General features: G+C 45.5%; 1 protein-coding gene across 1 annotated transcript in view; it reads left to right on the top strand.

Moving 5' to 3' along the window:
* Nucleotides 1-9,576, top strand: part of LOC141981972 (complement C4-like) — a 93,047-nt gene extending 83,471 nt beyond the window's left edge. Inside the window, exons 39-41 of the mRNA XM_074943589.1 lie at nt 150-233; nt 7,873-8,005; nt 9,435-9,576. Of these exons, the coding sequence (XP_074799690.1) occupies nt 150-233; nt 7,873-8,005; nt 9,435-9,576 (359 nt within the window). The remainder of the gene's footprint in view (nt 1-149; nt 234-7,872; nt 8,006-9,434) is intronic.
* The last annotated feature ends 3,063 nt before the right edge of the window (nt 9,577-12,639 follow it).

Below are 12,639 nucleotides of genomic sequence, written 5' to 3' on the forward strand. Positions count from 1 at the left end.
CTTGTCTTTCAGATTTCCAGCTCTCTCATGTACCACTTGGTAGCACATCTGCCTCTGTGCTGGAAATCACTTAAAGTGTATTTGATTTTCCTTTCTCTGTGCTATTTAATATTTGCATCCATCCTCACACAAATACTATCCTGTTGCAGCATACCACGTAAAGATCCTTGTGATAACACAAAAGAATGTTTTTGATTACTATGAGACCGAAATCAAAAGAATCATAAAAGTCGGTAAGTATAAACTTTGCATTCATTTACAGCAAAATCTGGCATTCTCCTAGGAAAGTAATTTTTTCTACAAAACTGGTGGCATTCCAAGGACAATAATACATATTCAATAGTTCCATTTTCTATGTTTTAATAGAAATGCTCAGGCCATTGTACTAGAGAACCAATGAAAAATCTGTTTGGCAGGATTGAGACAGATATTTGCTAGTAATTAGGAACAACCGTACTAACAATGGGTGAACATCAACAGGTTTCAAGTTGGAATTCAGTTTAGAATGAGCACCTCAAATCTGAATAGCTATACAGGCCATCCAAACCTCTCTGAGTCTGTAAAGTAAGGCTGGGAATCTTATGAAAGCAGGACTGGACTTCCACTTCTGTCCCAGCTAGGGATACCCAGAGACCTGCCTTTCTCATGCTGTATCAGCACATTGTCAGTTCCAGTCCCAATGGGAAACAAACCTGGTGAAAATAGACCTAAACATTTCAGAGCAATAAAATGCTGCTCACTAGGAGCAGTACATACTCCCTTTCAGGGAGATAAGACCAGTGGAGAGTTTTATGATTAGATATTTTCACACATATGTCTTGCATACCAGTTTGTGTCTCTGAAAGGAAGGCACTGGTCTTTTCTTTTCATGGTGGACAGAGTTTGTTACTTACGGGCTTTTACCAGCCAAGAAGAAGATGGATTTGTTTTACAGACAGCGGCTCAAATATTTCTCAAAGTTTCTAGACCCTCATTTAGTGTGATAGAGTTGAACTGTATTGGGTTAGCGTGTGGTTAGACCTGTCTGGTCCAGTTTAGGGTTTCCTGTCTTTTAAAAGCTTCTCTCAGATTCAGTTGATCATTCCCACGTGATAATATGAGAGCTCTTCACAGGGTTTGGTGCTAAAAGCCGATGGATGGATTATGAAGTCCAGTTAGCTGGTGAACTATAGAGAGTAGCCCTTCCAGCCTGGATTTTGTACCTGTGATGACAGAAGAGAAGATTGTTTTTGCTTCCATTGCTGCAGTGGCGCAGTCCTGCAAAAGACTGTGCTGATGGTGGGTGGGTTCAAAGCAGGTTTTGTACCACCACCATTCTAGTCCCCTGCCTACACGCTTCCATTTACCTAGTTCATCAGTAAACCAGGAAGTCTTCACAGTAGTTGTGGGAGAAGAGGACGGATAATATCCCAGGGGAAGTTCAGCCGTTGTGGACATCAGTTGGTTGTAGTAGCTTGTCAACCTCTTGGTCTTGTAGGTGGGAGGTTTGCCTTCCCAGAGCAAACTGAAAAACTTAAAAGTTCCAAAAGCTTCTGTGGTCACTCCAGCCTTGTTCATTCATTCCCCAGATGGGATGGAATGAAGGCACTGATCTTTGCCTGGATGAGTGGTAGTCACACCTGGATGAGAAGAACTTTTGTTATGTGCCCAGTGGTCCAGTTTTTGGCTGAAGATGTCCAGAGAGAGCTTTATGTGAACCCTGTGGTTTCCAAGTGCAGGAGGTAGGATAATGCAGTTCTTGGCATTGTCTATATGGAGCGTGAGGATGCTAGGAACAGTGACTCTGGGGGAGTCCAGCAACATGCTGGATGGATCTGTTAGTTCTAGGAAATCTACAGGAGCTAAGCCAGGAAATCCATAGACTGCAAGGTTCTCTTTCTCTTATTCTCCCAGCTTATTATGGTGATTTCTCAAATAGTTACAATCTCCCCACAGATTTGAACACTTATCAGACTACAGCATGAGTCCTACAGTTACCTACATGCCATAAGAATTTTAAAAAATGATGGCAATTTAATTACAATGGGCCTGAGGCAAAATGACATAATTGCTCAAGTAAGCAAGCCCAATCCATCTTTCTTTTCCTTTTCATTCCTAGATGTAAGGGAAATTGAGTCCACTATGTGGCATACATGCTCTATAAGTCTTAAACAACAGAACAAATCTGCAGCACTTGCTGTATTACTCAGGGGAGCAATGCTCGTGTAGGACAGCATATATTACTGAATGGCTTTTTTCTTTGGAAGCCAGGATACTGGGCTAGATGGACCTTTGGTCTGACCCAGTATGGCCATTCTTATGTTCTTATTATGTTCCCTGTTATGGCTGGGAAGTGAATGTCCTATGTATTCATTTCTGAGGGAATAGCATATCACAGTGATTTTCAACCTTTTTTCATTTACGGACCCCTACAAAATTTCGAATGGAGGTGCGGACCCCTTTGGAAATCTTAGACACAGTCTGCAAGGCCCCATGGGTCCATGGACCACAGGGTTGAAAACTATAGTTCTGTGTTACCGACAACCTTTCACGAACCCCTTAGACATAGTCTGCACGCCCTCAGAGGTCCATGAACCACAGGTTGAAAACCACGGGCATATTAGGATGCATCATTGTAGGGCAGGTCAGCACCACTGGAGATTTAGATTTTCTGATTCTGCCTGCTACACTAAGCACAGAAACACCAATGCCAGCATTCTCTCTGTAGCTAACATCACCAATGCTGAGGTGAAGATTATGAAACATCAGCTTCGCTGGGCTGGTCATTGTGTGTGGATGGCTGATACTAGTATTCCGAAGCAAGTCCTCTTTTCTCAACTTAATCATGGTATGAGGACTTGCAGGGGTCAGAGGAAATGCTACAAGAACACCCTGAAAGTATCTTAAGAAGGGAGGCATTGACCCCACGAATTGGGAAGAGCTGGCTAGCAATAGACTGCAGTGGTGTCACATCACACATCAAGCCTCAGCCCATTTTGAAGAGAATCACCTTGCTCAAGAGGCTGAGAAGGAAGGAGAATGTACAGCATCCTGGCCAGCAGTTGTGCTCTCTCCAAGCAGATACCAGTCACATATGTGGAAGAACTTGGCGAGCGTGGATTGGACTCCTCAACCATCTTAAGTCTCATCAATGACTTTTCCCCCTAGCGATGACATCCTCATAGCGAGGGATAGCCGATGACGACAATTAGGTTTGCGTGCTTTGAAGAAAGAGTGTGAGCATAGACCATTTTAAATAAATGACTGCTTTTGTTTTTCAGAGACATGGTGGGTAAGATAATATATTTTATTGAACCAACTCCTGTTGATGAAAGAGACAAACATTTGAGCTCCACAGAACTCTTCTTCAGACCTGGTCTATACTAGAAAATTCAGTTGGTTTAACTATGTCAGGGGTGTGGAAAAGCTGACCTAGGTCCCTGTGTAGACGGCGCTAGGTAGACATAAGATTTCTTCCATCAACCTAGCTGGTCGGCACAGCGTTTTAAGTGTAGACAAGCCCTCAGAGTGTTACAGCTAAATACAAGGTGAAACAGATTGTTAAGCACAGGGAGTTAACACATGTTGCAAGAAATCCTTCAAAATGACGTGGGCAGTGAACACCTCTGCAGTCGTAGGGCAAAGGTGAGTTAGTGGATTGTAATGAGACAGAAAACCAGTGTCTTTAGTTTTTAAAGGCTTTTCTTCCTAAATCTCTTAATCTTTATACAGTTTAAACAAAACTTCAGATGGGTTTAAAAAGCTACCTATCAAAGCAACAAGAGACTTGTAGTATCCTTATTAATGTTTGTTATTGACCTAGGTTGGAGTAGCCAATTTGTGGCCCTCGTTGTGCTCTAAACTGTGGCCCTTAAAGGTGACTGTGTTTAGAAGAAAATTTGTGGTTGGTTATGAATGGAAAATGGGTCCCTGCGTTAGACCCTGGGAGTTTTAAATGGGAGTGTTTGAACCAGCCCCACCATTTTCTCCCCTGCAGCTGCTTCCCACTGCTTTCCTCACAGATGCAGGCACAGTTTGGATGTAAGCCGGCTGTGCTCTGTGAAGCTGCTGTCATTTCTCCTATTCACCAGCATCAGCAGGCTGGGAGGAGAGAGTAGCTCTGGATTTTCCATTGCCTGCTTCCTGGCTGGGCTGTAGGACTCCCAATAAGAGCAGTGTAGGTGCTCAAATGGCAGTGCCAGAGCCTAGGGGAGCACCCAGCAAAGGAGGCCTCCCCTCCCCCACAAATCGGGCCAGGAGAGGGGGAATCAAGGAGAAGAAGCGGAGACTCAGCAGTCAGTTTCACAGTTCTCAGGCCCAGCCCTTGTACAGGTTACGAGGGAACTGTGCTAAGGTGTGTCAGGTGACACCTCTCCCCTAGGGACCACATGTCGGCTGAGAAGAGCAGAGCACAGCACACTTCAGCCGCTCGCCATCCCCGCTGCACTCCGGTTGTGGTGAGGGAGGCATGGAAGCTATCCCTGCATGATCTGTGCCTGCTGGGGAGTTCCTTAGTCCAGGGGATTCCCCAGCAAGGGGACTTGAAAATGTCCAAAAGGAGAATTTTGGAATCATATTTTGGATGTAAGGATGACCTGAGGGTATGTCTACACAGCAAAGAACTGTGCCAGCTGGCTCAGATCACAGGGCTCGGGCTGCGGTGGGGTTGCCAACTTTGTAATATTTAAAAACCGGACACTTCCAGTGCTGGAACCTCCCCTGCCCTGCCTCTTCTCCCGAGGCCCCACCCAGTGGCGTATTAATGCCTAGGCCGACAAATTTGCAGGGGCAGCAAATTTATAATAGCAGACACAGGCTGCTTCCCCCGGCACCAGTTCGCACTCCCAGCCCTGCCCCGACTCTACCCCTTCCCCGCCCCCATTCACCGCCCCGTCCCTGCCCCTATTGGTCCCCTTCCCCAAATCCCCGCCTCCGCTCCTGAGCGCACCACATTCACCCCTCTTCCCCGCTCCTTCGCAAAGCTGTTTCAAGCACTGGCAGGGAGCAGGGAGAACCAGGACCCGGCGGCGCATTCAGGGGAGGAGGCGGAGGCGAGCTGGGGTGGGGGGGTGGCAATTATTTCAGGGCCTAGGGGCGGCAAAATCTTTAATCCGCCACTGGCCCCACCCCTGCCCTGCCTCTTTCCCCCTCCCCTCATCACTTGCTGCTTTTCCCCTCTTGCCCCCCACTCCCTTGTGCCTGGGTCGGGAGGGACTCACCTGTAGAACCTGGGCTGGGAGCTGCAGCCACTCAACGCAGGTAGGAGGTGGCCCTGGCTGAGTAGGGGTTGTTGGTGGTGATGACTTGACATCTCCCCGTCTCCCTCACCCACGGTAACTGGACTTTGGGTGTCCAGTCAGTAGATCTGACTGGACACTGTCAGGTCCTCTTTTCAACCGGACTTTCCAGTTGAAAACTGGGCATCTAGCCACCCTAAGCTGTGGGGCTGTTTCATTGCTGTGTAGGCTTCTACCTGGGGCTAGAGCTCAAGCTCTAGGACCCTCCCATGCCTACAGGGCCCTAGAGTCCTGGGTCCATCCCGAGCCTGGAAGTCCACACAGCAATGAAACAGCTGTGCAGCTTAAGTCAGCTGTGGGTTTTTCTTTGCTCTGTAGACATACCCTGAGTGGCCTCACAGATCTAGGTATTTGCAGGCGACTGGACAAGATAACCTATCGAGCTGCCTTCCAGTCCTACATTTCTATGATTCTATGGCCCCTATCGGCATAATATCTGAGCACCTAAAAGGAAGCATAGTCCCTGCCCAAAGAATTTACAGTCTAATGTTCCCATGGTTTATTTACTCCCAGTAATGTGTGGAACTATTTGCTTTGTCCTTTTTATGAAGAACAGATGGTTGCTTCTTTTATCTGGAAAGGAAAGATTTACAGTCTAGTACAGTTCTTCTGTCTGTGAAAAGCTCCTGGATGGCAGGAAGCATTGTCTAGTAGTTAGAACAAAGGTCTGGGATCCTGGACTCCATTCCCAGTGTTTGCCTTTGACTTTCCATGTGTTGTTGATTAAATTATTCACCTTCTATGCACCTCAGTTTGCTCATCTGTAAAATAAGCATAGCAGTCATGAACTGCCTCTCTGGAGTGTGTGCGAATGAATTGATGCTTTGAAATCACTTTTTGGTACTTCAGGATGCAAGATGTTGCCTGTCAAGGTGTGATTATAGCCTTTGCTTTGCCTGGTAGCGAATGCAGTAGTTAGTAAAGCAAAACCATTTCCGAGTGGCTCATGATTCCAGCCTCCATCATCCACTGGTTACATTTTCAAACAAGCACCTTTGCACTTTTCACCAGTGCTACCCCCTCATTCTTGAGAGGAGCTTCCAGTGAACATCTGCAGAGCTATCTCATTCTCCTTAAAATTCCTCCTTGCTGTGATGCCTGCAATACACTTGGCAATGACAGTGCAGAGACCACAGCCTATCATGCTGATCAATATTGTCTCATTTCTTTTGACTTCTTTGTCCAGCTGTGTGCATCTATCTTGTCTTATACTATGGGTATGTCTACACCAGAGCTGGAAGTTGTAAATTCCAGCTTGAAAAGACATACCTGCACTAGCACTAAGCGAGCTAATGTGCTAAAAATCGACATGTAGCTGCGGCAACATGAGTAGTGAGGAGGGCTAGCTGCCCTGAGCATGTACCTGTGGTCTCAGATGGGATTGTACTTGGGGTGGTAGCCCCTCCCACTGTTCACACCACTGCAGTTACACTTTGCATTTTTAGTGCACCAGCTTGGTTAGAGCTAGCATGTGTCTGTGAGCTGGAGTTTACACCTATCAGCTCCAGTGTGAACATACCTTAAGAGAAATTCCAGCTGAAATTTTTCAGCTAGCTCCACTGGGAAACTAGGTTTTGGAACAAAGCACTGCGTCAGTTGATCTATGGGATCCTAGATTTCCTGGTTTTCCAGTAGAACAGAGATCTGTAGAAATTGATAGGTTTAAGTATTCTAATGGAGTCTACTGCAATGGGGACTAAGTAATTTAGCAAGTGCTAGGCACCCAAGGCCAATATTACTGTTGGAAACTTAAGCTTTATTTCCTAATTGTTTTGGGGGGTGGGGAGGGAATAAGTGCTCAGGGTTGAGGAGCCAATAGCACCACTTATTGCATTTCATTATTAGATTTTCACGTAAAATTCCTCACTGTGTATGTGCAGTGGTGACGAATGGAATGCAATGGTGACAAATATCCTATGTGCCAGAGGATAAAGTGAACACTGTCAAATATTTATTAGTAGTAATCAACCCTGGTAGTGTTCAGTGCTTTAAAAGTTAGTTAGTAAAATGCTAGGACAAAAAATCTGCTTCCGATAGACCAAAGGTTCCCAAACTTTTTGCTGGCACAACCTTATTTTAATGAAGTCTTTCTGGCCGGGACACTAGACAGCCTGGAGGACACCATTTCGAAGAGCAAAAGGGCATCCTCCACACAGGGTGACTTCACACGTGCCTCATGTGTGAAATCATGCCGCACAGAGGTCCTGTACATGGGAGGTCACACTGTGTGACACAAAATGGTGTCCTACGCACAATAGGAATAGCAGCACCCCAATCTGCTGATGGTGCGACCACAGCTGGGGTCATGCCCCACAATTCGGGAACTGCTGGGCTAGACCCTCCAGTTCCCTGCACCTTGTGTGTCATTTACACCAGTGTCAAGTGGCTTTAAAAAACTACTAAAAGCAAATGGAAATAATTTACACTTGCTTGGCAATGGTGTACATGATTCCGCAGGGTGCAGGACAATCGGTCCCTAAAAGTTTATTTTACTGTTGAAAAAAAACATAGTTCTTACTGTGAACACTAGAGACTTTCTCTCTTTACTAGTATCAGACAGAAGTGGTTTATGGCACTCTCTTTGTTTCCACAATAGCTGGTGATGAAGCTATCCAGATAGGTGATCTCCGGCAGTTCTTCAAGCGTTCATCTTGCGAATTAAAGGTGGAGGCTGGCAAACAATACCTTCTGATGGGGAAAGATGGGCAAACCATTGACTGCAACAACAAGTAAGTAAAGTGCCTCCTTTATAAGCAATACTGACTGATGTTGCAAGGTCTATCAACAGATACTGAACCGGGAGGTGACCTGTGAGTCAGATGTGCCAAGATCTATTATCTTCCAGGGAAGTCTGCAACTGAGGAATACTATTGCTATTAGAATGCTCTTTTTATAGAGGATTGGGACAAATGTTTAGGCCCTTATTCAGGCACTGATTCTGCTGCCCCCGTCCATCTGCAAAATATGCAATGGCACAGGCAAAATGGTCATTGCACTGTAACATGCAGCTACTTGACCCAAGCTGGTAACCGCCCAGTTACCTATTCTGCGTGCACAGCTGCATGTTTGCATGCACAATTACCTGCTTAGAGCCCGGCATGCGTACTCTGGAGGCTCAAAATGGGCTGCTATTTTTGAAAAATCTGGCCCCGAGGCTACGGTATCATAACTGTAAGAAATGGGGAATGGGAAACTTTATGGAGTTCAGAATCTTGAGAACCCCTTGAACTATGTTTGTGTTTGGAGAGCAAATTTGAATGTTGTTCTTTTGGTAAGCGGGGTTAAAAAAAGAAGCAAAAATGCTCTTTCTAAGGGGACGTCTGTGCTGTGTATATGGGGACAGAACAACTCTCCAAAGCAAGGCTGCTTCCACTGCATGAAGTAGGGGTTTACCTCAGGAAGGACTGAGTAAAATCTGTGGGCTCAGTTCTGGGACTACTTGTAGCCTGATCCAAAGCCAATTGAAGTCAATGGACAGGCTTCCGTTGTCTTCAGTAGGTCTCGGATAGGGCCCCAAAGCATTTCTCATTGTGTTGAGGCTATTCCCTATGCGGCTTTCTCCAGTCCAGTTTTAAATGACTGAAGGCAAAGCACTATGGCTTTCACCATCTTTCTGGTAGTCTACCACCTACTAGCTCTCACTGTAAGTCTCCTGAGATTCTGCCTATATGTCTTTACTCCAATTTTATCCCATTACGCCTCTGTGTACCCCCTTGCACCACCTTAGCAAGGTCCTCTTGCTGAGCTGGGGAGTCTCAGCAATTCTGGTTTGTATGATTTTTTTTTCCCCCTTCACAAAATTTTGAACCCCTAAAACTCAAAAGTGAAATTTAGCCCAGTCTACCACATTTACCTTGGTTTAAACCCCAAACCATCAATCATCCCAGGACTGCCCTAATCCAAAACTTGTTCAAACTTGAGCGAACTTGTTGGTCAGCTCAGATCAGGTATCATGTTTGCTGCAAAACCTGAAACCAGGCAATGTTCATCTGACCTAGGGCCAGATTCATGGCTGGTGCAACACCACTGACCCCCTTACAGCTGTTTGCCCAAGGGATGAATCCAGACCCCACAGTGTTTATACTCTTCACATACTTTAGGCAAAGCTGTCTTTCAGCATTAACACACACCTCCTTTGTTATTGTAATTGTTACATAGGATGCAGTACTTACTTGATTCACAAACTTGGATAGAGGAGATTCCAGATGGGAACACATGCAAAGCCACCACTCGCCGAAAAGCTTGCGCTGGCCTCCGTGATTTTATGAATGCGTATGAGATAAACAAATGCAACATTTGAAACTTGGGGACACACAACATACCCCGTACCTGTTAGTGCTACTCTTTCCTTGTGTTGGTATGGCCCATAAAGCATTAAAGTTCTAGGAACATGTAACAGAGCTTGTTTTGTGTTACGGTGCATCCGATGCAGTGAGCTGTAGCTCACGAAAGCTTATGCTCAAATAAATCGGTTAGTCTCTAAGGTGCCACAAGTCCTCCTTTTCTTTTTGCGAATACAGACTAACACGGCTGTTACTCTGAAACTTGTTACGGTGTGTGTTTCTATGAATAACTGCCTGCTCCCTGGGTGGGATTTATTACTGTGTGGGGATAGCATGGCAAAAATGTCAGCTAAATTATCATTTCAAAGGCACAAGCCTTTCCTTGAAACATAGAAGATTAGGTCAGCATAACTACATTGCTCAGGACCTAAGTCGCTTTGGAGACATACCCTACAAAAAGGGCGAAGATGATGATACCTTCCTTAAAGGATATGCTCCCCCAGTCAGAGACAGAGAAAACTGTTCCCAGACAATAGCTGCAGTTGCCATTAATTGCTGTATTTGTTATCTGACTAGCTCATATGGCAATAATTAGATGTGCTACAGCTGCACCGTTGTAGTGTAGACACAACCTACACTGGGAAGGAGGGCAAAACGGGCCGGCATAGCTACATCTCTCAAGGGTGTGCGTTTTTCCCACACCCTTGAGAGATGCAGCTATACCAATGTAAATTCCTAGTGTAAACCAGGCCTTAGACACTGAGGAAATAAGGCCCTTAGAAATATATAAAATGGATGATTGCACCAGAATGCCCAGAGGCACAAATATCTGTGACAGGCAGTTAGGGGAGTAGATGTTTGACCCATAAATAGAAAAACACATCTTGGTCAATTAAGTCTGTACAGCAATCTGTATAGCTCAGTCAGAGCATTTTAAGCACATCATAGGGCTGTTCTCTGTCTCAGCCTTAGCCCATCACAAAGAGGTTATTGCAGAATTAGAGATGGTGGAGGCGTTCAGATGAGGGTGATGAGAATGATATTGGGCATGGAAAATCACTCAAGAAGCAAGACTGGAAAGGAGGGGACATGATGAAAACAAAAAAAATAATGACTGGGTTAGAGAAGGTAAATTGGGAGCTTCTGTTCTCCTGGTCTCATAACACAACAAGGGGACATTCAATTAAATTTAAAAGGTAGGCAATTCAAAATTGATAAAAGGAAATACTTTTTCACATAATATATAATTAGACCATAAAACCTACTGCTACAGGATATCATTGAGGCCAAAAGCCCAGCAAGATTTAAAAAAAAAAAAGTTGGCCAATTTACGTTTTTAACAAGCATATCCAGAGTTTTAACTGTTAATGCTAACACAAAGTTTTGGAAGCAATGCTAAATCTCCTGCTTCAGGGTTTAGGCCAATCTCTAATAGAGATCAGTCTGAAACTTCTGGGGGTGGGGGACAGCTCCTATAACTTCCGCTGAAACATCTGGTGTTGGCTGCTAACAGGATCCTAGACCAGATGGACTTCGGGTCTGCTCCAGTCTGCCAATTCCCACGTTCCTTTCATGTACACTAGCAACAGTCGCCCCCTGGGGGCAGGCAGAGAGACCTCTCAGTTGTTGTTTTCTGCCCCCCCCCCCCACTCTCTCTCTCTCTCTCTATATATATAAATAAATAAAAATAAAAGTCAGCTGCTATGGCTGTGAAGAAAAACTTCAAAATGTGATCAAGTGGCAGGTAACTCAAGCAGAGTTCACAGAGACCTGGTACAATAGCTCTGCGGTGTGATCTGCCCTATCAACATCAAAGGATGTCAACTCATATGCCAGTGATGATACTTTACAATGTTGACTATTTCACTGCATGTGTGAAAGGAGAGAAAGTCTCATATTACAAAAAATCTACATCAATGTGTCCCAAATATGGGGGGCATGGGGAAAACAAAGGGCTAGCTGGGTGCAGAGCGGGGGAGAAGATGCATACAATAAAATGTGTAGGTATTTAATCTCAGATGACTGGGTTCATTTTCCTGAAAGTAGGCTCAGCTTCTTAAAGTGTAAGAAATGCTCCTGTAACCACTGGAAATACATTCTCTTCCTTTTATTGTACAGCACGCCAATTAGTTTGGATGCCAAATACCACAAAGGCCTGATTCTGATTCCACTTACACTTGCGGAAAACTCCATTAAAGTCAATGGAGTTACAGCTAATTTACGTCTGCGCAAGAGCAGAAGGAGGCACTAGATCCACCAAGGGACTTACGCTCAGCTTTGCGATGCCTACATTTTGGGTGCTGTGTCACCCAGTAGAAACTGTAGCACTGAATTAGGGGCTCAGGCTCCCTACACACTGGAGGGGGGAGAGTTTGTTAGAATGGGTCCCAGCATGCTAAGCAAGGAGTCATCTCTGCCAGGCATTAGCACATCCCAAGGAGAGGGGGGTGGTCTAAATGCTGCCCCATTCAGAAAGCCCCTCTGCTTGGGATTCTCAGACATTAACCCTCTCCTGGAATTAGGGGCCTAACTTGATTTTTGCAAGAGGGAGCCCCGCGGTCAGAGCACTTCTTCAGGATGTGGGAGACCCAGGTTCAATTCCCCTAGCTGTGGAGAAGTGATGCAAAATTGCGTCTCCTACCTCTCAGGAGAGTTCTTTAACCACTGGGCTATGGGATACTCTGGTGCTGGTGTCTCTCAATCTTGCCTATTAAAGCTGTTCAGCTGTGTACAAATAATTAAATATGGACTGGGACAGACACAGAATGAAAATAATTCTCTAGGGCCAATGGTTGGGCATTCCCTTCAGGAACGGGAGACCCAAGTTCAAACGCATACTCCCCATCAGTCAGGAGGGAGAACAGAACCCCAGGTCTTCCACGGCCTGGCTAAGTGCCCTACCACCTGGCTAAAGGTTCCGAGAAGGCCATGCTATTCTCTGTGGTCATTGTTATTTTGTGTGGATTTAAATATGCTCAGTGCATGCCAACTGTATTGGCCCCCATAGGTGAAACAGGGGGGGGCCCACTGAGTTTGAGGAGCCTGCTGAGGCTTAGGTGAGAGAGAGAGGTTTAAGGCTG

This window comes from Natator depressus, chromosome 1 (genome assembly GCF_965152275.1).
Source record: "Natator depressus isolate rNatDep1 chromosome 1, rNatDep2.hap1, whole genome shotgun sequence".
Classification (NCBI taxonomy): domain Eukaryota; kingdom Metazoa; phylum Chordata; order Testudines; family Cheloniidae; genus Natator; species Natator depressus.